This window comes from Trichomycterus rosablanca, chromosome 10, assembly GCF_030014385.1.
Source record: "Trichomycterus rosablanca isolate fTriRos1 chromosome 10, fTriRos1.hap1, whole genome shotgun sequence".
NCBI lineage: Eukaryota > Metazoa > Chordata > Actinopteri > Siluriformes > Trichomycteridae > Trichomycterus > Trichomycterus rosablanca.
In genome coordinates, this window is record NC_085997.1 from 38,716,380 (window position 1) to 38,740,286 (window position 23,907).

General features: G+C 44.4%; 1 protein-coding gene across 1 annotated transcript in view; it reads right to left on the reverse strand.

The window, feature by feature from the left end:
- antxr1c (ANTXR cell adhesion molecule 1c) overlaps positions 1–23,907 on the reverse strand; it is a 43,763-nt gene that overhangs the window by 15,553 nt on the left and 4,303 nt on the right. Inside the window, exons 2-11 of the mRNA XM_063004022.1 lie at positions 15,956–16,027; positions 14,115–14,186; positions 13,592–13,673; positions 13,478–13,508; positions 11,289–11,362; positions 11,105–11,173; positions 10,922–11,002; positions 8,694–8,754; positions 8,314–8,412; positions 2,405–2,474 (exon numbers count right to left, since the gene is read on the reverse strand). Coding sequence (XP_062860092.1) covers positions 2,405–2,474; positions 8,314–8,412; positions 8,694–8,754; positions 10,922–11,002; positions 11,105–11,173; positions 11,289–11,362; positions 13,478–13,508; positions 13,592–13,673; positions 14,115–14,186; positions 15,956–16,027 — 711 coding nt within the window. The remainder of the gene's footprint in view (positions 1–2,404; positions 2,475–8,313; positions 8,413–8,693; positions 8,755–10,921; positions 11,003–11,104; positions 11,174–11,288; positions 11,363–13,477; positions 13,509–13,591; positions 13,674–14,114; positions 14,187–15,955; positions 16,028–23,907) is intronic.

Below are 23,907 nucleotides of genomic sequence, written 5' to 3' on the forward strand. Positions count from 1 at the left end.
TATTGTTATGATAATTAGTCGACTAAAACTAGACTAAAACTAAAACAATTCTGATGACTAAATTATGACTAAAACTAAATTACATTTTAGTCAAAAGACTATGACTAAAACTAAATCAAAATTTGCTGTCAAAATTAACACTGCCTCCCACAGTCCAAAAACATGCAGTCAGGTTAATTGGTGACAATGAATTGCCGTATAGGTGAATGGGTGTGTGTGTATGCCTTGCACCCATTGAAAAGCTGGGATAGGCTACAGCACCCCAACCCCCCCGGTCCTTCTTCTTCTAACAGTGGGAACTCGGCGGTGGTGGGGCTTGAACCAGTAAACTTCCGATCACTAGTCCAGCACTGATTATACTGTGTATGTACAGACGTTCAGTGACGACCGGATGAATCAGAATCATGAGACTGAATCAGATGGATCCTACTTCGGTCGGAGTTATATAACGTGGCGGTCGGGAGGAAGTGCTGGTGATTTAACATCTGTAAAGTCAGTGAGATAAAAGCAACAAGCCAGACGAAGACCAACTTTGATCAGAGACACTGTGGAGTGGAAAACAGGGTCTAGAGGGGGAAGAGGGGGGTCGCGTGAGATGACGAAACAGAAGGCAACAGGAGTGTTTACGTCCAAAAATGAAGAACGGAACGACTGTGGGCTCGAGCAAAAACAGGAAAAAATCCGGCCTGTTGATTGTGACCCCCCCCTAAAAAAAACCCAGACCTGAGCAAAAAGTGCTTATCTAAAAGAAAGATGATTAAATCGGAGACACTGAGATCTGAGGTAAATACGGAGGACGAGTCAGGATGTTTTTGAAGCCAAATTTAGCCAAGCAGAAAAAAGGGGGGAATGTAAAAAACAACTGTCTCCAAGCACAGAAAATCAAACCCAAACCTGCGAGTACGGCCAGCTCTGTTCTTTTTCTGTGACTGAAATAACATTAAAACCACCTACTTGTTTCTACACTCACCGTCCATTTTATCAACTTACCATATAGAAGGACTTTGTAGTTCTACAATTACTGACTGTACTCCATCTGTTTTTCTACATACTTTTTTAACCTCCCCACAGGACCACCAGTGACACTGACATGGTGGTGGTGTGTTAGTGTGTGTTGTGCTGGTATGAGTGGATCAGACACAGCAGCGCTGCTGGAGTTTTTAAACACCGTGTCCACTCACTGTCCACTCTATTAGACACTCCTACCTAGTCGGTCCACCTTGTAGATGTAAAGTCAGAGACGATCGCTCATCTATTGCTGCTGTTTGAGTCGGTCATCTTCTAGACCTTCATCAGTGGTCACAGGACGCTGCCCACGGGGCGCTGTTGGCTGGATATATTTGGTTGGTGGACTATTCTCAGTCCAGCAGTGACAGTGAGGTGTTTAAAAACTCCAGCAGCGCTGCTGTGTCTGATCCACTCATACCAGCACAACACACACTAACACACCACCACCATGTCAGTGTCACTGCAGTGCTGAGAATCATCCACCACCTAAATAATACCTGCTCTGTGGTGGTCCTGTGGGGGTCCTGACCATTGAAGAACAGGGTGAAAGGGGGTAACAAAGCATGCTGAGAAACAGATGGACTACAGTCAGTAATTGTAGAACTACAAAGTGCTTCTATATGGTAAGTGGAGCTGATAAAATGGACAGTGAGTGTAGAAACAATGTGGTCATAATGTTATGCCTAACTGGTGTATATTAATATGACAAGCTTTCTAACGCTTTAAAACATAAAGCTCCACTCCTGACCGAAGAGGGTCGTAACTAACACAGATCCCCTCTGATATCGCTTCTTTTCACCTGCACCAGACAGGTTCATATGTGCACGGAGAGTCACGCACTGATCCCCGTTATCCCTTGTCTCTGTGCAGCGCCATCGATCAGACAGCAGAGGTCGTAATTGCAGCAGTTATCAACAGATGCACCCTAGTCAGGGTCAAGGGGGCCGCAGACGCAGCAGACGCAATGCAGGAATTCTAAACAGGGCCCGAATAAATCCAACAACAGCGCACCCTTACACACGTACAGACATGTGCGATTAAGATTAGTAACTCCACCTAATGCATTTTTAGGAGGTGAGTCCACAAGGTAAGCACCCACGCTGCCAGAAGTGCCACTCTACACAAGACTTTCACAATGTCTTCTAGTGTGTGACCTGAGGGTCTTTAGGAAGCTTTGTGTACCACCAGGTGTGTGTGTACCACATAGACACATGGGTCAGGGGACCTGGGTTCGACTCTGATTTTCGGGCACTGTAGGTAGGGAGAATGCGCGTTCATCTGGGTACTATGGTGGCCAAAAACAAATATGTGTACAGGAGGAGTAGGAGGAATTACAATTTGATCCCGGCAAACATCTGAAGTGTGTAGGAAAGCCAAACTGGCCTCTTCTACTCACTTTCCGACTTCATCTATCACCGGAGCTGGACACAGCAGGTACGTGTCTTCTATATCGGCGGGTCGTTTATCTGACGGACAAAAAAAGCAGGAATGATTAGAAAATAACACCAAACATTTTCAAAAGTCATCTAAAATCCCCCATTAAAAACCTGATTACACCAGTAACCTGTGATGTGGACACATGGTCAGACTGAAACTGAAAGATTTTGACCAGTAGTGGTGAATGACTGAATTCTTATTTTGTGGAAGAATCATTCAAGATTTACAACTGTAAACTAGAGAGTGCATTTCCGGAGAAAATGCGAGTGTGATTGCCGTGTGCCGGTCGGGTGGGCGCGCGTATCCCAATGCTTTATCAAACTCGGGGTGTCATCAGTGGGCTTTAAGATTTAGAGTTGAAACGGCGTCGATATCTCGAACTTTCAAAAAATGAATAGAAGTGAATGGGACCAAAAACCGGGCGTGGCAGGTGGGCATGGGTTCCAATCCCCATGCTGTACCCAATTTGGGGTTACATCAGTAGGCTTTACGATTTAGAGTTGGAACGGCGTCGATATCTCGAACTTTCAAAAAATGAATGGAAGTGAATGGGACAAAAAACCGGGCGTGGCAGGTGGGCGTGGGTTCGAATCCCCATGCTGTACCCAGGTTGGGGTGTCATCAGTGGGCTTTACGATTTAGAGTTGGAACGGTGTTGATATCTCAAACTTTCAAAAAATGAATGGAAGTGAATGGGACCAAAAACCGGGCGTGGCAGGTGGGCATGGGTTCGAATGCCCATGCTGTACCCAAGTCGGGGTAACATCAGTGGGCTTTACGATATAGATTTGGAACGGCTTCGATATCTCGAACTTTCAAAAAATGAATGGAAGTGAATGGAGCCGAAAAACGGGCGTGGCAGGTGGGCGCGGATTCGAATCCCCATGCTGTACCTGAGTCGGGGTTACATCAGGGGGCTTTACGATACTGAGTTGGAACGACGTCGATATCTCGATCTTTCGAAAAATGAATGAAAGTGAATGGAGACGAAAAACGGGCGTGGCAGGTGGGCGCGGGTTCGAATCCCCATGCTGTACCCATGTCGGGGTTACATCAGTGGGCTTTAAGATACTGAGTTGGAACGACGTCGATATCTCGATCTTTCGAAAAATGAATGGAAGTGAATGGAGCCAAAAAACGGGCGTGGCAGGTGGGTGTGGGTTCGAATCCCCATGCTGTACCTGAGTCGGGGTTACATCAGTGGGCTTTACGATTTAGAGTTGGAACGGCCTTGATATCTCAAATTTTCAAAAAATGAATGGAAGTGAATGGAGCCGAAAAACGGGCGTGGCAGGTGGGTGTGGGTTTGAATCCCCATGCTGTACCCATGTCGAGGTGTCACCAGTGGGCTTTACGATTTAGAGTTGGAACGGCCTTGATATCTCAAATTTTCAAAAAATGAATGGAAGTGAATGGAGCCGAAAAACGGGCGTGGCAGGTGGGTGTGGGTTTGAATCCCCATGCTGTACCCATGTCGAGGTGTCACCAGTGGGCTTTACGAATTACTTTTGGAACGGCGTCAATATCTCGATCTTTCGAAAAATGAATGAAAGTGAATGGAGACGAAAAACGGGCGTGGCAGGTGGGCGCGGGTTCGAATCCCCATGCTGTACCCATGTCGGGGTTACATCAGTGGGCTTTAAGATACTGAGTTGGAACGACGTCGATATCTCGATCTTTCGAAAAATGAATGGAAGTGAATGGAGCCAAAAAACGGGCGTGGCAGGTGGGTGTGGGTTCGAATCCCCATGCTGTACCTGAGTCGGGGTTACATCAGTGGGCTTTACGATTTAGAGTTGGAACGGCCTTGATATCTCAAATTTTCAAAAAATGAATGGAAGTGAATGGAGCCGAAAAACGGGCGTGGCAGGTGGGTGTGGGTTTGAATCCCCATGCTGTACCCATGTCGGGGTGTCACCAGTGGGCTTTACGAATTACTTTTGGAACGGCGTCAATATCTCGAACTTTCAAAAAATGAATGGAAGTGAATGGAGCCGAAAAACGGGCGTGGCAGGTGGGTGTGGGTTCGAATCCCCATGCTGTACCCAAGTCGGGGTTACATCAGGGGGCTTTACGATTTAGAGTTGGAACGGCGTTGATATCTCGAACTTTAGAAAAATGAATGGAAGTGAATGGGGTTCTTATAGGTTAAATAAAGTTTGTACAAATAACCATTCAACAACCATTCAGAAAAAATGAATGGAAGTCAATGGGACCAAAAAACTGTAAAAAAGCGGGCGTGGCAGATGAACGGGCGGGCGGATCGAAATGCAAAAAACACAAAGTTATTTCAATAACGTGCCGGACGATTTAAAGTTGGAACGTCGTCGATATCTCAACATTTTTTCAAAAATGAATGGAAGTCTATGGGACAAAATTTCCGGAAAAACGGGCGTGGCGGGCGGACGGGCGGGCGGATCGAAAACCTGTATACAAGCGCTCTATTCCCGTATGGGCCGCACGATTTGCCGTTGGAACGGGGTCGATATCTCGAAAACTGCGGACGAAGAAAGCCGGACAAAAAACGGGCAGAATAATAATAATAATATGACTAACGGATAACAATAGTGTGCTTGCATTCTGCAATCACACTAATAATAAAAAGCACAAACAAAAAAGACATTTACACTTCCGATTTCAGCCTCTCTAAAGACAGTAAACCATGTTGAACCATCGTTAAGGATTTGTTTATTGTGTAGACTCCTTATCGCCTTTCCTCGATTCCTAATAGCTTCTTCCAGACTGTAGGAGTCATGATCTAGAAGCCTCCTACCCTCTAGTTCCTCCAAGCATATTTAGAGAAACTAGACGTCCCTAAACAAGTCCTAGGGATGAAGGACCCAGGAGCTGGGAATTCGAGGAGGCGTCAATAAGTGTTCTGAAATCTCTTGTATGGTCAACGCAGCCTACAGTCCTCCTACTGCTACTGGTTTCTGACATGAATTGAGGATCAAAGCTCTTTTCTTGTTGGGGTTCAGATGGAGTAATATTCTGCCCACCCCGAATATAGACAAAGGCGCAGAGCTTGGGGATTCTTGGTCTTAGAAACTTGTGGTGATCAGGGATGTTGGGTTGCTGTCGTTCTGCCTGTCTTGTCCGATCACTCAGGTTTGATGACGGTGGTGAAGGTGGGCGCTGACGTCCTGTGAAAGCCTTCATGACCTCGTTACCTGCTCGCTCTCCTTTGCAGTTATGCTGTAACAATCAGGGGGGTCGGAGTCTAAAGCTACTCTCTGCAGAACTGATATTTTACTCTTAATGATTCACATTTTAACTCCATCTTCTGGTGTTTTACCCCGAGGTTATAGACTGCACGTCCAGACCGCTGTGCCAACAATGCTGCTCCTGCTAGATGCGACGGGGACCTGGCTTGTCTGCACCAAAAACGTCAAGAACTCACTACAGACTTTATCACAGACAAATAAGGAAAAACTCACATTATTTTTTGCTAGTTATAACTTTCAGTCTAATTTAATTTTGTGTTTGTTTGATTTGTGTAAATCCTATTAGTAGGAGCCTAAGCGTACTTTCATATTAGTTGTTTATTTTATGTTTATTTTTATTTCTGAATTTAGCATTATATGATGATTTTGTTGTATTATTGATTATCTTGATTGGTGACATGTACAGTGTATCACAAAAGTGAGTACACCCCTCACATTTCTGCAGATATTTAAGTATATCTTTTCATGGGACAACACTGACAAAATTACACTTTGACACAATGAAAAGTAGTCTGTGTGCAGCTTATATAACAGTGTAAATTTATTCTTCCCTCAAAATAACTCAATATACAGCCATTAATGTCTAAACCACCGGCAACAAAAGTGAGTACACCCCTAAGAGACTACACCCCTAAATGTCCAAATTAAGCACTGCTTGTCATTTTCCCTCCAAAATGTCATGTGATTTGTTAGTGTTACTAGGTCTCAGGTGTGCATAGGGAGCAGGTGTGTAGTACAGCTCTCACACTCTCTCATACTGGTCACTGAAAGTTCCAACATGGCACCTCATGGCAAAGAACTCTCTGAGGATCTTAAAAGACGAATTGTTGCGCTACATGAAGATGGCCAAGGCTACAAGAAGATTGCCAACACCCTGAAACTGAGCTGCAGCACAGTGGCCAAGATCATCCAGCGTTTTAAAAGAGCAGGGTCCACTCAGAACAGACCTCGCGTTGGTCGTCCAAAGAAGCTGAGTGCACGTGCTCAGCGTCACATCCAACTGCTGTCTTTGAAAGATAGGCGCAGGAGTGCTGTCAGCATTGCTGCAGAGATTGAAAAGGTGGGGGGTCAGCCTGTCAGTGCTCAGACCATACGCCGCACACTACATCAAATTGGTCTGCATGGCTGTCACCCCAGAAGGAAGCCTCTTCTGAAGTCTCTACACAAGAAAGCCCGCAAACAGTTTGCTGAAGACATGTCAACAAAGGACATGGATTACTGGAACCATGTCCTATGGTCTGATGAGACCAAGATTAATTTGTTTGGTTCAGATGGTCTCAAGCATGTGTGGCGGCAATCATGTGAGGAGTACAAAGATAAGTGTGTCATGCCTACAGTCAAGCATGGTGGTGGGAATGCCATGGTCTGGGGCTGCATGAGTGCAGCAGGTGCTGGGGAGTTACATTTCATTGAGGGACACATGAACTCCAATATGTACTGTGAAATACTGAAGCAGAGCATGATCCCCTCCCTCCGGAAACTGGGTCGCAGGGCAGTGTTCCAGCATGATAATGACCCCAAACACACCTCTAAGACGACCACTGCTTTATTGAAGAGGCTGACGGTAAAGGTGATGGACTGGCCAAGCATGTCTCCAGACCTAAACCCAATAGAACATCTTTGGGGCATCCTGAAGCGGAAGGTGGAGGAGCGCAAAGTCTCGAATATCCGCCAGCTCCGCGATGTCGTCATGGAGGAGTGGAAAAGCATTCCAGTGGCAACCTGTGAAGCTCTGGTAAACTCCATGCCCAGGAGAGTTAAGGCAGTTCTGGGAAATAATGGTGGCCACACAAAATATTGACACTTTAGGAACTTTCACTAAAGGGTGTACTCACTTTTGTTGCCGGTGGTTTAGACATTAATGGCTGTATATGGAGTTATTTTGAGGGAAGAATAAATTTACACTGTTATATAAGCTGCACACAGGCTACTTTTCATTGTGTCAAAGTGTCATTTTGTCAGTGTTGTCCCATGAAAAGATATACTTAAATATTTGCAGAAATGTGAGGGGTGTACTCACTTTTGTGATACACTGTATATTTGCATCAATTTAGTTGTTTTATGATTTACATATAATTATTGTATTTGGCTCATAAGTTAAATAATAATCATTATTGATGAGCTTTGATTAATATTCTTTGGTTATCTATGTTATTTATTTTTATTTTTTCTCTCAGTGGGATGGAGTCTGGTGTGGTGCACCATGGGAGTGCGGAACTGGAGTGGAGTCGCACAGTTTTTTTTTTTTACCTTGCCGTGCTCTTATGTATTATATGTGATACCTTTTGTATTTTTTTGTGCCTTGAAGTACTCAGTAAAAAAAGTTTTAAATGCAAGTCATCGCTCTCCGTGGATTTATTCATTTTTTTGGACATGGTATTAGAACTTTGATAAGGGTACGTAAAGCATCAAGCTGACTTCACTAGCCTTTGGAACTTACACTATTTATTTAAATTATCCTCCCGGCCACCCGAGGAGGACGGAGGTCTCTGCTGAGTCTGGTTCCTCTCAAGGTTTCTTCCTGTATTATTAAGGGAGTTTTTCCTGCCACTGTCGCCCTCGCCTGCTCAAGAGGGGTTTTTAGTCTGTTGGTCCTGTATTCTGTGAAGTTGCTTTGAGACGATGCATTTAGAACATCACTTACTCAGTGTGACGGTATCGTTGATTTTGAAGCTGCACATCACCTGGTCGATTTTCCTGGCATGTAAGAAGCCGTTACCTCGAACCACAACCTGGAACGACTCTGAAACATAAAGTCACACCATGGGTCTGTTAGAAAACCTGGTGACCCGCCCTGCTCCCACTGCCTACCTGATCAGCTGCCTCAGTAGAGAGGATTCTAATGAGACATGGAGCTCATAATCAGATTAATCAGAGCTCCCTCGTTATTCAGTCAGATCGTCACTTAGAATTAAGGCGCCTCAGGAGGAGCAATTTAAGGGAGCTAAGAATTTAGACACGCCCTCTTCTCGGGAGTGTAGGATGATGGGAAATGCTGAAGGACTGTTATCCTGTTGTTCTTACCTCCTGCACATACACTGGACGGCTCAGCTGCCAAGATCTCAATACAGGATTTTCTGATGATCTGAAAGATAAAAACACATGAAGGGAATTTTAGAAGCTTAAACTGTCGGGTTAAAAATATCTGCTGTTGTAATACAAACACAGTTCCAAAAAAGATGAAGCATAACATAAACGTAACATAAACCACCCCCTTGTTTCTACAATTACTGTCTATTTTATCAGCTCCACTTACCATATAGAAGCACTTTGTAGTTCCACAATTACTGACTGTAGTCCATCTGTTTCTCTCCATCTGTTTTTAACCTGCTTTCACACTGTGCTTCAATGGTCAGGACCCCACAGGACCCCCACAGGACCCCCACAGAGCAGGTATTATTTAGGTGGTGGATGATTCTCAGCACTGCAGTGACACTGACATGGTGGTGGTGTGTTAGTGTGTGTTGTGCTGGTATGAGTGGATCAGACACAGCAGCGCTGCTGGAGGTTTTAAACACCGTGTCCACTCACTGTCCACTCTATTAGACACTCCTACCTAGTCGGTCCACCTTGTAGATGTAAAGTCAAAGACGATCTCTCATCTATTGCTGCTGTTTGAGTCGCTCATCTGTTAGACCAGGGGTATTCAACTAAAATTTCAAGAGGTCCAGTTAGAGAAAATTTCTTGAAGCAAAGGTCCGGAATGTTTAACTATATATATACATGTAATCATATATTATACTTGTATATAAGTAGCCTAGTAGTTGTATCAACATCTGCATGTAATCAATAACTGACTGTCAAATCAAATGTTTATTGCTATTTTAATGTTATGTTTTACACTTTGGTTACATTCATAACAGGAACGGTAGTTACTCATCACACAAGATTCATCAGCTCACAAGATTATATCAAACACAATCATGGACAATTTAGTGTCTCCAATTCACCTCACTTGCATGTCTTTGGACTGTGGGAGGAAACCGGAGCTCCCGGAGTAAACCCACGCGGACACGGGGAGAACATGCAAACTCCACACAGAGAGGACCCGGACCGCTCCACCTTATCAAACCTTTCTCTTATCAAAATAAGAGAAAAATATATAATTAAATTGTGCTCCACTGGGAAGTAAGAACAGAAATGAGTCTGTCCATCCCGGATTAAATGCTGTATTTTCGCTGTACACGTTTCTTTTGTGGAGAGCGCCATTTGTTCCTTATTTTTCTCTCCATTTCTCTCTCACTCGTCTTTTTCTCAGCTCGTCTGTATCTCTCCCTTCGTTTTCTCTACGTTCGCTATCTTTCTTTTTCTATCTACCGTCTTTTCATGTGTAACTCGCCTCTGACTCTCGTCTGTCTGCACTGTAGAGTTGCAGTGTTCACCGGCTGGAATGCACAGACCTGATTGGCTGAGTGGTGTCATGTGGGAACTCGAATGTGATTGGTCTATGTGTTTCCTCATCCACTAAACCGCTACCGTAAAGACTACAAAAGCTGTGCCGGTTAAAATAGAAGCGCTCCGTCAGGTTTCAAATCATAACCTTCTGTTTTGGCTGTAGGTCCGGGTCCGTATGGGAGGGCTTCTGGGTCCGGACCTGGACCGCGGTCCGCCTGTTAGTGACCTCTGTTCTAGACCTTCATCAGTGGTAACAGGACGCTGCTCACGGGGCGCTGTTGGCTGGATATTTTTGGTCGGTGGACTATTCTCAGTCCAGCAGTGACAGTGAGATGTTTAAAAACTCCAGCAGCACTGCCGTGTCTGATCCACTCATACCAGCACAACACACCCTAACACACCACCACCATGTCAGTGTCACTGCAGTGCTGAGAATCATCCACCACCTAAATAATACCCGCTCTGTGGGGGTCCTGACCATTGAAGAACAGCATGAAAGGGGGTAACAAAGCATGTAGAGAAACATATGGACTACAGTCAGTAATTGTAGAACTACAAAGTGCTTCTATATGGTAAGTGGAGCTGATAAAATGGACAGTGACTGTAGAAACAAGGAGGTGGTCACTTATCAACTTTTGTTGCCTGCAACACATTCCAAACAAAGCAAGGACGGGGGCGATGTGATGTAAGACTTGGACGTTCTTTAGCTCGACATGGACGGACTTTATGTAACACAGTAGTAATAAACAAGGTGTTGCAGCTATCACATTTCCATTGCTGTCCCAACTATTTTGGAACTGGGTTTGTAGCTGTCTGCAGCTTTCGGTCCGTCTGTCTTTAATTATGTGTGTGTTTACCGAATCAATTACTCCTCGCAGCGCCTGGAATCCTCCCGTCACAGGAAATACGTGCTCGATGGTGTCAGCGATGGTAGCCAGCTACAGGAGTACAAACACACAGAACGATTTAAATACCAGTTCAACTACCTACGGGTAAAGGTTCCAGAGGTACGTACGTCCCCCACCCCTCTGAGAGATCACCTGGGTCTCGTTGAAATCCTTCACGCCGACGCAGTACACGATGGCACCCAACGTTCTGGCTCTGGCCGCCTGCGGAAGAAAAACAAAACAGCACAAAACCGTTTTTACCTTCCAGAAACTTTCCGACTATTAGAAACAGCTCAGAGGGGGAAAACGCTGAACCGACGCCAGCGGGTGTTGGTACCTCCTGTTGTGCTGCGACCAGCTGCTGCTCATTAAGTTCTCCATCCGTCAGTGCGATGATGACACTCGCTTTACCTAAAAAAGAGACGTTTGATCCTTTAATCACTTATTGTTCTTATTTAGAACTGAAATCAAGAGGACTACAGACAAAGCAAGGCAAAGTTTATTTATACAGTCGACCCTTGACTTGAAGTTCTGTTCTTAAGTCAAAATGTTCGTTAGTTAAACCTATTTTTCCCATAAGAAAAAATGTAATAGAATTAATCCGTGCCAGACCTCCCAAACCCCACCTTACCTAACCCCTGCAGATATGGTGGCCAATTATGCCAGCTAGATGGCGCCCAGTCGACCGATGGCAACACCAAGTTTTGAATCGAGGCACCATCTGAGTGCCTAGATTCCGACTATAAGGGGAGATACACTGCTCAAAAAAATAAAGGGAACACTAAAATAACACATCCTAGATCTCAATAAATGAAATATTCCAGTTGAAAATCTTTATTTATCACATAGTGGAATGCGTTGAGAACAAAATAACATAAAAATGATCAATGTAAATCAAAATTATTATCCCATGGAGGTCTGGATTTGGAATCACACTCAAAATCAAAGTGGAAAATCCAATTACAGACTGATCCAACTTCAGTGGAAATTCCTCAAGACCAGTTAAAATGAGGCTCAGTAGTGTGTGTGGCCTCCACGTGCCTGTATGACCTCCCTATAATGCCTTGGCATGCTCCTGATGAGGCAGCGGATGTTCTCCTGAGGGATCTCCTCGCAGACCTGGATTAAAGCATCAGTCAACTCCTGGACAGTCTGTGGTGCAACGTGGTGTTGGTGGATGATGTCCCAGACGTGAAAAGCACAGGGCACCAATGGCGAATCTGCCAATTTTGGTGTTCTCTGCCAAATGCCAATCGCCATGCACGGTGTTGGGCTGTAAGCACAAGCCCCACTTGTGGACGTTGGGCCCTCATACCACCTTCATGGAGTCTGTTTCTGACAGTTTGAGCAGAAACATGGATATTAGTGGTCTGCTGGAGGTCATTTTGCAGGGCTCTGACACTGCTCCTCCTGTTCCTCCTGGCACAAATGAGGAGGTAGCGGTCCTGCTGCTGCACTGTTGCCCTCCTACGACCCCCTCCACATCTCCTGATGTATTGCCTGTCTCCTGGTATCTGCTTCATGCTCTGGACACTGTGCTGACAGACACAGCAAACCTTCTTTGCCACAGCTCGCATTGATGTGCCATCCTGGATGAGCTGCACTACCTGAGCAACTTCTGTGGGTTGTAGACACCGTCTCATGCTACCTCTAGCACGTGGAGGCCACACACACTACTGAGCCTCATTTTAACTGGTCTTGAGGAATTTCCACTGAAGTTGGATCAGCCTGTAATTGGATTTTCCACTTTGATTTTGAGTATGATTCCAAATCCAGACCTCCATGGGATAATAATTTTGATTTACATTGATCAATTTTATGTTATTTTGTTCTCAACGAATTCCACTATGTGATAAATAAAGATTTTCAACAGGAATATTTCATTAATTGAGATCTAGGATGTGTTATTTTAGTGTTCCCTTTATTTTTTTGAGCAGTGTATATTTGGGTATATCTTCCAGCCTGACTGCTCTCCTGGGCACAGTGCGAGATCCAGTTTTGGGATGAATTGGAATGTCAGTTGCGAGCCAATTGCATTTTGTTCAATCTTGTAGAAAGCCTTCCAAAATGAGTGGAGGCTGTTAGAGTCTAACAAGCTTATGGTCAGGTGACCACATGTTTTTTGGTCATTTAATGTATCTCCGATCATCTGGTCATCATTGTTTATGTTCGTAAGGCTCTTTAAATGGCCAATGAATGCACATGCACTAAGGATGAACTGTAGCCGCTAGCCGGGCGCCTAAACAGAAAGTGATTGGCCTGTCTGAGGGAGGGAGGGTCTCTGGAATTATGACCTCTGCTGGCTGATCGATGGCGCTGCACAGAGACGGGGGATGATGGAGATCAGTGAAAAGAAGTGGTCGGTACAGCACACGTGTTACGGTTGTGGCTCTCCTGGCCCAGGAGGGGAGGTCTGCAGCAGTAGAGGCAAATCGAATCATTGGATATGACTAAATTGACGCAGAAATTAACCAGTATGTTCTGAAGTGGCTGTAGAGCTTCTGAGGGAATATTAGTAAAACTCACCAAAATTCTCTCTGTAAATCTGTTCATTTGCCTAAATAAAAAAAACATAATTAATTAAAAAGCCGCACAAAAATAAAACTCTTTTTAAATGTTTTATGTATCAGGATATCAAACCTTTTGCAGGCCGAGGTGCATAAACGTATCTCCTCCTGGTACCTCCTTTCTTAAAACGTTCAGTCCTTTGGTTATATGTTCCCTTAAAACAAAAACGAATATAATAAAGGAAATCATTTTAATCCAGCTGGCTGTGTCTGAGAGGGGGAAGGCCGGACTGGGAAACACTTTATCACTGCAATAGAGTCCACTGTGTTGTCCAGTGTGGTGAAAGAATACAGAGAGAATACCGTGGTCCTCCATACAGCCTAGAGTGCTGTGTGCAAATTCCCCACTGGCTGGTAAAAAGAAGTGGCCAGCCACTCCACACTTCAGAGAAGGCATGTGCTACCCAGTGATCACAAACACAAACTGTTCACCCATGAAGTGAAAGTAGAGCTTAAAATGACCTAACTATCTCAAAACATGTGTGGACATTAGAGGACCGATGATGTTATTAGAGTAAAAGGAGTCGTAAACAAGTATTAGCTAAGAAATTACACGCGTTGCATCATATTTGTTGAATAAATGAGACCCAGCATACCTGTCCTCAGTCAGGGTCATGATTGTGTTTCCTCTGGAGGAGAACACGATGAAGGACATCCGTAACAGAGGGCTGTGAGACAAAAGAGAGACGTTTCATTAATCGATCATCTTAAACAAAAAATGTCTAACCGATTTTGACACGTCTAATCCGATTCTGTTTTGCATTTGCAACAAGAGAAAGGCCGCATGTCAGCGTACGACTCAGGGCCACAGGCTGAGAACCCTGGTCACTGGGTCATATCAGTGATACCAAACTTCGTCGGTTCTATGTTAGCAATAAGACCTAGATGTGAAATATGCCACTTCTGAGAGTCAACTGAGCGATTCAGAGTCAACTGAGCACTTACCAAAGTCAACTGAACGATTCAGAGTCGGCTGAGCTGCTAAGAGTCAGATGAGCATTTAAGAGAGTCAACTGAGCAACTAAGGGAGTCAAATGACCCCTTTGACTAAGTAAAACTTAGAACTTAAGAATCAGCTGAGCTTTTCTGAGAGTCAACTGAGCACTTCCTAGAATCAACTGAGCACTTCCTAGAATCAACTGAGCACTTCCTAGAATCAACTGAGCACTTCCTACAGTCAACTGAGCATTTAAGACAGTCAACTGAGCACTTTTGAGAGACAACAAAGCACCTGCAAGTCAACTGAGCATTTCTGAGAGTCAACTGAGCACTTCAAGTAGTTAACTGAGCATTTAAGAGAGTCAAATGAGCACTTCCGAGAGTCAACTAAGCACTTCAGAGAGTCAAATAAGGACTTCAGGTAGTCAAATGAACACTTCTAAGAGTCAAATGAGCACTTCAGGTAGTCAAATGAACACTTCTAAGAGTCAAATGAGCACTTCAGAGAGTCACCTAAGCACTTGAGAGATTCAGCTGAGCATTTAAGAGAGTCAAATAAGCACTTCAGAGAGTCTACTGAGCACTTCAGGTAGTCAAATGATCACTTCTATGAGTCAAATGAGGACTTCAGAGAGTCACCCAATCACTTGAGAGATTTAGGTGAGCATTTAAGAGTCAACTGAGGACTTCAGAGAGTCACCTAAGCACTTCTGAAAATCAACTGAGCGCTTCTGAGAGTCAGCTGAGCACTTGAGAGAGTGAGGTGAGCATTTAAGAGAGTCAACTGCGCGCCGTAGAGAGTCAATCAAGCTTGTTCAAGAGTCAACTAAGCATTTCAGAGAGTCAACCTAGCATGTCAGAGAGCCAACTGAGCACGTCAGAGAGCTTATTAAGCACTTCCGAGAGATGACTAACCATTCTGAGAGCAGACTGAGCACTTCAGAGAGCTCCCTTGAGCCTCATAAAGTATTAACTATTCCATCAAGACTGAGTCACTCAACTTCTGTGGATGCTTCCCTTACAATAAAGTTGGTTCTTTGTTTGCATATTCTGCTTTAAATCAACTTGACCAAGCCTCCAAGCAGTCTGGACATGTCCAATTCCATTTGCATTTGCAAACTCTGGCTGAGACAAGCTCACCCAAGCTCTAGTTAAATTACGTTTGAATATACTTAAGAGAGCCCTGGGTCCGGCACAACCTTGTCAAGATACAGTGCAAACTATAGATGAATGCATGGCAGTCCTGAGAATTCACTGGTTTCTGCAAGTGATTGAGTGATTGCAATACTAGGAGCTGTTGTAATGATGCTGGAGGAGAAGATCTGGCTCACAATTCATCTCAAAGGCTTAGAGCAGTGTAAACCATATCTTTATAGATCATGGTGCACAGGGGGTCACCTATGCTAGAACAGGAAACTGCTGCCACAAAACCCAACAACACACATTACCATGTAAGCGTCTGGTCCCTTTTAAAATCTCAATATGAGCTCAAACGTACCTGATAAACTTCTCAGCCAAATGCTCGACGAAGGAGTAGATCTCATGCCAGTGGTGTTTAACACTTCCTGACCTGTGGAGAGAAATAAAAAAACAGTCATAAACACATACAGGTATGTGCTTTTAATTTAAATAACAGCAGCAACCAACAAAGACCAGTGTTCTGAAACTTCGGGTCATCGGAGATGCAGATGAAGTCAAGACTGAGCACTTCAGAGAGTCATCTGACCTCATCCAGGAATCGACTGAGCACTCAAGAGTCAACTGAGCACTTCAGAGAGTCAACTGAATACTTAGGAGTCGACTGAGCACCTAAGAGAGTCAAACAAGCACCTAAGAGAGTCAACTGAGCATCTCAGAGAGTCAACCGAGTACTCAAAAGTCAACTGAGCATTTCCTAGAGTCAACTGAGCACCTAAGAGTCAACTAAGCACTTCTAAAAACTGACAACTGAGTACTTAGGAGTCAACTGTGCATTTCAGAGAGTCAACTGAATACTTAGGAGTCGACTGAGCACCTAAGAGAGTCAAACGAGCACCTAAGAGAGTCAACTGAGCATCTAAGAGAGTCAACCGAGTACTCAAAAGTCAACTGAGCATTTCCTAGAGTCAACTGAGCACCTAAGAGTCAACTAAGCACTTCTAAAAACTGACAACTGAGTACTTAGGAGTCAACTGTGCATTTCAGAGAGTCAACTGAGCACTTCAAACAGTCAACTGAGCACTTCCAAGAGTCAACTGAGCACTTCTAAAAGTTAACTGAGCACTTCAGAGTCAACTATGCACCTTCGAGAGTCAACTGAGCACTTCAGAAAGTCAAATGAGCGCTTCAGAGAGTCAACTGAGCACTTCAAAGAGTCAACTGAGTACTCAAGAGTCAACTGAGTACTCAAGAGTCAACTGAGCACTTCTGAGTCAACTGAGCACTTCCAAGAATTGACTAAGCACTTAAGAGTCAAGTGAGCACTTCCAAGAGTCAACTAAGCACTTTGAGGAGTCAACTGAGCACTTCTGACAGTCAACTATGCACCTTCGAGAGTCAACTGAGAACTTAAGAGAGTCAACTGAGCATTTCGTAGAGTCAACTGAGCACTTCTGAGTGTCAACTGAGTACTCAAGAGTCAACCGAGCACCTAAGAGAGTCAACTGAGGACTCGGGAGAGTCAACTGAGCACCAAAGAGAGTCAACTGAGCACTTCCAAGAGTCAAGTGAGCACTTCCAAGAGTCAACTGAGTACTCAAGTGTCAACTGAGAACTTCCGAGAGTCAACTGAGCACTCCTAAGAGTCAGCTGAGCACTTCCAAGGATTGACTAAGCACTTAAGAGTCAACTGAGCACTTCTGACAGTCAACTATGCACCTTCGAGAGTCAACTGAGCACTCCAGAGACTCAACTCAGCACTTCCAAGAGTCAACTGAGCACTTAGGTGAGTCACGAGTCTCAAAGAGAGCCGTATCATGTACGGAGAGCCTCGCTATGCTGTTGTGTGAATCATTCACCTCTTGAACTGGTGGCTCAACCAGACGGCAGAGGCCGCACTACTGTCTGTTGGATGCTCGTCCAGGTGGACAGCACAGCTTAAGATCTAATCAGTGATGAGCTAGCACATTAGATCGCTAAGCCACTGAGCACCCGCCCACCACCACCAAGACTCAGGTTTGATGAAGTAAAGGTCAGATGAGGTTGCTCCTCATCGCTCCTGCAACAGTGACTCCTACTGCCTGAGGCACGGTTCTACAGAATGCCAATGCTTTGCGCCAATGTCGTTTTCAGACCTAACAAGACGCCCCTCTGTTCGAACACCAAAGACAGAAATAGGGGCAGCTGTTCCCACACAGGGCCCCTTTCAGTTTTGCTCCCTCTCTGTGATTTGACTCCAGGCGAGCTGTAAAATCGGCAGACGTTTCCTGGCACCACACACTCAGGGGGTAACTGCTGATTCACTGGTGACAAATAGGAAGTGAAGTTAGTCCAGTATCAAAGAGTCCAAGCCGAAAATAGTGCTGCTGAGATTTACTGCGCTAAGGGTTGAGGTCTTAAAGCCAGACATATCACCAAATTTCTTTCTGAAACTGACTGAACAAATCATGAAGCACTTTGTAGTTCTACAATTACTGACTGTAGTCCATCTGTTTCTCTACATACCTTTTTAGCCTGCTTTCACCCTGTTCCTCAATAGTCAGGACCCCGACAGGACCCCCACAGAGCAGGTATTATTTAGGTGGTGGATGATTCTCAGCACTGCAGTGACACTGACATGGTGGTGGTGTGTTAGTGTGTGTTGTGCTGGTATGAGTGGAGTTTTTAAATACCGTGTCCACTTACTGTCCACTCTATTAGACTCTCCTACCTAGTCGGTCCACCTTGTAGATGTAAAGTCAGAGACGATCGCTCATCTATTGCTGCTGTTTGAGCCGGTCATCTTCTAGACCTTCATCAGTGGTCACAGGACGCTGCACACGGGGCGCTGTTAGCTGGATATCTTTGGTTGTACACACTAACACACCAGCACCATGTCAGTGTCACTGCAGTGCTGAGAATCATCCACCACCTAAATAATACCTGCTCTGTGGGGGTCCTGACCATTGAAGAACAGCATGAAAGGGGGGTAACAAAGCATGTAGAGAAACAGATGGACTACAGTCAGTAATTGTAGAACTACAAAGTGCTTCTATATGGTAAGTGGAGCTGATAACATGATCTTTGTAACTGTGAGTGATTTCTAAGTGGGTGTCATTTCTCCCTGCAGAATCCGGAGATCCCTCGTACCTGAACTTGGTTCTTTAATCTGCTGGGGGGGGAGGGGGGGGGGGGCTTTTTGTGTGAATTAGATGAAACAATTTTATGAGTGTGAATGAATATCTTGAAGAAGTAAAGACTGAGCCCTTACAAGAGTCAACTGAGCACTTCAGAGAGTCAACTGAGCTTTTCTTAGAGTCAACTGAGCACTTCAGAGAGTCAACTGAGCTTTTCTTAGAATCAACTGAGCACTTACAAGAGTCAACTGAGCTTTTCTTAGAATCAACTGAGCACTTCAGAGAGTCAACTGAGCTTTTCTTAGAATCAACTGAGCACTTACAAGAGTCAACTGAGCTTTTCTTAGAATCAGCTGAGCACTTCAGAGAGTCAACTGAGCTTTTCTTAGAATCAACTGAGCACTTCAGAGAGTCAACTGAGCTTTTCTTAGTCAGCTGAGCACTTCAGAGAGTCAACTGAGCTTTTCTTAGAGTCAACTGAGCACTTCAGAGAGTCAACTGAGCTTTTCTTAGAATCAGCTGAGCACTTCAGAGAGTCAACTGAGCTTTTCTTAGAATCAACTGAGCACTTCAGAGAGTCAACTGAGCTTTTCTTAGTCAGCTGAGCACTTCAGGAGTCAACTGAGCTTTTCTTAGAATCAACTGAGCACTTCAGAGAGTCAACTGAGCTTTTCTTAGAATCAACTGAGCACTTACAAGAGTCAACTGAGCTTTTCTTAGAATCAACTGAGCACTTCAGAGAGTCAACTGAGCTTTTCTTAGAATCAACTGAGCACTTACAAGAGTCAACTGAGCTTTTCTTAGAATCAACTGAGCACTTCAGAGAGTCAACTGAGCTTTTCTTAGAATCAACTGAGCACTTACAAGAGTCAACTGAGCTTTTCTTAGAATCAGCTGAGCACTTCAGAGAGTCAACTGAGCTTTTCTTAGAATCAACTGAGCACTTCAGAGAGTCAACTGAGCTTTTCTTAGAGTCAGCTGAGCACTTCAGAGAGTCAACTGAGCTTTTCTTAGAGTCAACTGAGCACTTCAGAGAGTCAACTGAGCTTTTCTTAGAATCAGCTGAGCACTTCAGAGAGTCAACTGAGCTTTTCTTAGAGTCAACTGAGCACTTACAAGAGTCAACTGAGCACTTCAGAGAATCAACTGAGCTTTTCTTAGAGTCAACTGAGCACTTCAGAGAGTGCTCAGTTGCTCAGTGCTCAATTTTCATTGATTTTTAAGTCAACTTTTTGTGTGAATTAGATGAAACAATTTTATGAGTGTGAATGAATATCTTGAAGAAGTAAAGACTGAGCCCTTACAAGAGTCAACTGAGCACTTCCAGGAGTCAAATGAGCACTTCAGAGAGTCAATTGAACACTTTCCAGAGTCAACTGAGCACTTCAGAGAGTCAACAGAGCACTTCCAGGAGTCAACTGAGCACTTCAGAGAGTCAACTGAGCACTTCCAGGAGTCAACTGAGCTTTTCTTAGAGTCAACTGAGCACTTCAGAGAGTCAAATGAGCACTTCAGAGAGTCAACTGAACACTTTCCAGAGTCAACTGAGCTTTTCTTAGAATCAACTGAGCACTTTCCAGAGTCAACTGAGCACTTCAGAGAGTCAACTGAGCTGATGTGAAAACACTGCCATCTAGTGGTGCGATGCAGTCACTCTGCAAGTCACAAAATCGGCATGCATTGTGGGAGATCTTTAAAGCTCTCGCCGGATTTGAGTTTGACACGTGATCTTAATGGTACTTTAGATGTCTATGCAAGCTACAGATTTGTAGAAATCATGTTTAACATATTATTAATTTAGGACCTAATGGCAGTTTCATTGATTTTTAAAGGTAAAAATGTCAAAGAACGTGTTGATTTTAATTCAAATTATAAAGTTAATGTTTGTGTGATCCTTCCTTCTTCCTCGAATGCTAACGCTTACAGTCTCGCTGAACCGCCGGTTGTAACCTGTCAGTGGACGGTGGTATTTTTCGACCAGGTCAACAAAAAGACGAGCCAGACCGTGAGAGTCGGACTGAAGGATCTCTCAGTGTTTTTAACTTCACCTTCCCGAGCTCACAATAGAAGCTGTTTTTCTTGGAGGATGGAGCTTCTCTGAGGTAGCAGCATTCCCAGGATTGATGCCTCGCTAGCAGTTTCTTCACCTGTACAAACATTGTTTTGGGTAGGAAGTGGCTATTTTTATGAGACTTGATCCTGCTTCGATCTTAATTTAATTGACTGAGATGGGAAATATGGGAAGGTTTGGATTTCGGCGGAGTCTATTAAATCTGGAGAAGAACGTGATGAGCAGAAACATGAATCTTAAATGTACTTGGGTATCAGTTAGAACTGCCGGAACTTAAATTTACAGGACACCATATATGGCCAAAAGTATGAGGACGTGGGCATGGGTAAACAGTTTTACCCATCCCCTCTCGTAGCACTGGGGTCGAGCCCTGAGTTTGAGTCTCTGGCTGTGTCTGAGGGAGGAAAGGACGACTGAGGTTTCTCCTCATTGTCGGTGCAGGTCTGGTGAAAGAACACGCAGGGTGTAGCGGGACCCTTCACACCATGAGAATCCACCACTGGTTGGGGTGTAGACACGTCTTTTAACTTCACTCTTGTAGGACGATGTGGGTGCTAGTCTGTGGTACTCCTCAACCAGTGTGGGAGTGGTGCAAGCAGCAGGGGAATAGCTAAGGTAACTGGACTAGTAAGCAGATGGTCACTGGTTCAAGTCCCAATACTGTCAGATTGCTGCTGTTGGGCCCTTGAGCAAGGCCCTTAACCCCTTAATTGCTCAGACTGTATACAGTCACACTACTGCACATCTTTGGATAAAGGCGGCCTATAAATGCCGGAAATGTAAATGTAAATACATGATACAATCTAAGCAAGTGAGCGTTACTGGACTTGCTCAAGGGTCCAACAGTGGCAGCCTGCTGTGGCAGGACTGTGATTTATCACATTTTAATTGAAAACCATGGGGGGTAATACAGATGGACTCCACTATTCCACCATAACGACTCTGTACAGGCCGCTCTTTCCAAACATCAAACTTTTCGAACCCTGTCTTTATGGTCCATGATTTCTGCACAGTGGCACAGTCATGCGGGAACAGGAAAGGACCTTCCCTAAACTGTTGTGACAAAGTTTTGAAGCATTTTTATAGATATTTTTACACACCAGAAAGCAGAGTGTGGCTGAAACACCTGAACTTATTATAACTTAATAATAAAAAGGTGTCCACATACTGGGCAGTAGAACTGTCGCCTCACAGCAAGAAGGTCCTGGGTTCGATCTGTGTGGAGTTTGCATGTTCTCCCTGTGTCTGTGGGGCTTTCCTCCAGGGGTTCCGGGTTTCCTCCGACAGTCCAAAAACATGCAGTCAGGTTAACTGGAGACACTGAATTGCCCTATAGGTGAATGGGTGTGTGTACATGTGTGTGTGTGGACCGGCGCCCTGTCCAGGGTGTTACTATGTGCCTTGCGCCCATTGAAAAGCGGAGATAGGCTCCAGCAATTCCCGCGCGACCCTGATTGGATAAGCTGTTAAGACAGTGAGTGAGTGTCCACATACTTATGGCCATATTGTGTACATAAATGCTTTCTAATTACATAAACAGTTTAGGGAAGGTGTTTTCCTCTATATTAGCCCCTGTGCTTTTGAAGGTCTGGCATAAAGGAACAGTTATGATTTTGGGATGAATTAGGTTAACTGCAGGCCAGGCGTTCTCATCCAAGCTCTGTCCACCAAATGGACACAAATTCCCACAGACACACTGCAAATCTTGTTTAACAGATCACCAGCTTGCTGGAACACCAATAAACTTGACGTGTTGCCCGGATCAGCCAGAACTGATGCTGGGACCAGTGATGTAGTCAATCACTGACCTACTTACAGACCGAGGGCTTGGAGTCCAACTTTCTGTAAGACATTTTCCAGTAACAGCTCCTGTCTCTCTGTTCCTCTCGTCATGTGGAAGGTTGGCGCTCCTCCACGGCACGACCTTTCCTTCGCTGACGCTCTCGTGTTTATATTTTGAGGAGCCGTACAGTATGGGAACATTTAACAAGGTCTCCAAAACCTTTCAACTTGGGCTCTTTGAACTCAATCGTGGCCCATCATCTGGAACTCTACACGTGCTCTACATAAACGCTCTGTCCGGAGTGAATTTAGACTTTACAGCCGTGGCGAACCGGGTGACGTAACGCACTGGCACGTTCAAAGAGATGAATGTTTAGGTCAGAACTGCGGCAACCGAGAGGACGCGTAGAAGGGACTTCAATAGGGTGGCCACTTCCATAACCCAGAGATGTTCACAAGTCACAAAATACGAGTCCGAGTCGAGTCACGAGTCAATATAATCTCCACAAAACATATATTGGAAATGTAGCGTAGAAATAAAGAAATAATCTGTAAATTCAGATAAAAACAACAACAGATTAGCGAGTGTATTTAGCCGTTTTACTTCGTGTCTTTACTTTCCTCCTCATTGTGTAAATGAATGTAATTTCTGTAACAAGAAGGTTCCAGTTAAAAGCTTCAACTGATACGTTTTGTTTTCATTACAGAACAAAAGCGCTCGATAAATCACGGCACAGCGGCCAAAATCCCAAACACAGCAAAAACCATCATAACCGCTGCTTACCTGAGCTTCTGTTCTTCCAGATGCTATTACATTTATCAGCGTGCGTCCCATTAGGAACAGAATCCGTTATTTTGTAAATGTGCTTATAATTAAAAACCTCCAAACTTTTCCCGGTGGTGAAGTAAAACAGGAAGTGGTTAGAAAGCCGATCGAGCGTTTCATTACCGCGTCATCTGTGTGACGCAAACCGAATAAATACAAATAACAGCATTTCTTACTAACAATTACAATCAGAAGCTCTGATTGGTTCAGAAAGCGTCTTTCAACCATCAGCACCGATTCTGTAGGAGCGTTCCATTCACCCTGGTCGTTCCTGTGAAGTGCACTACGTAGGGTATTCCACCATTTTAAGTGAGATTCCGATCCAAAGGTAACGAGAATGTTTAAATGAAGTGAACTTCAGAGTGTGTAGGGAGTAGGGAGCGACGCTTCATCACTACACCGGAAGCTGGCTGGAACATTTACACATCGTGTGTTGTGGGTTCAGACGGCCGGAGCGTTATTATTATTATTATTATTATTAGAGAGCAGAATATTTATAATAATAATAATAATTACAT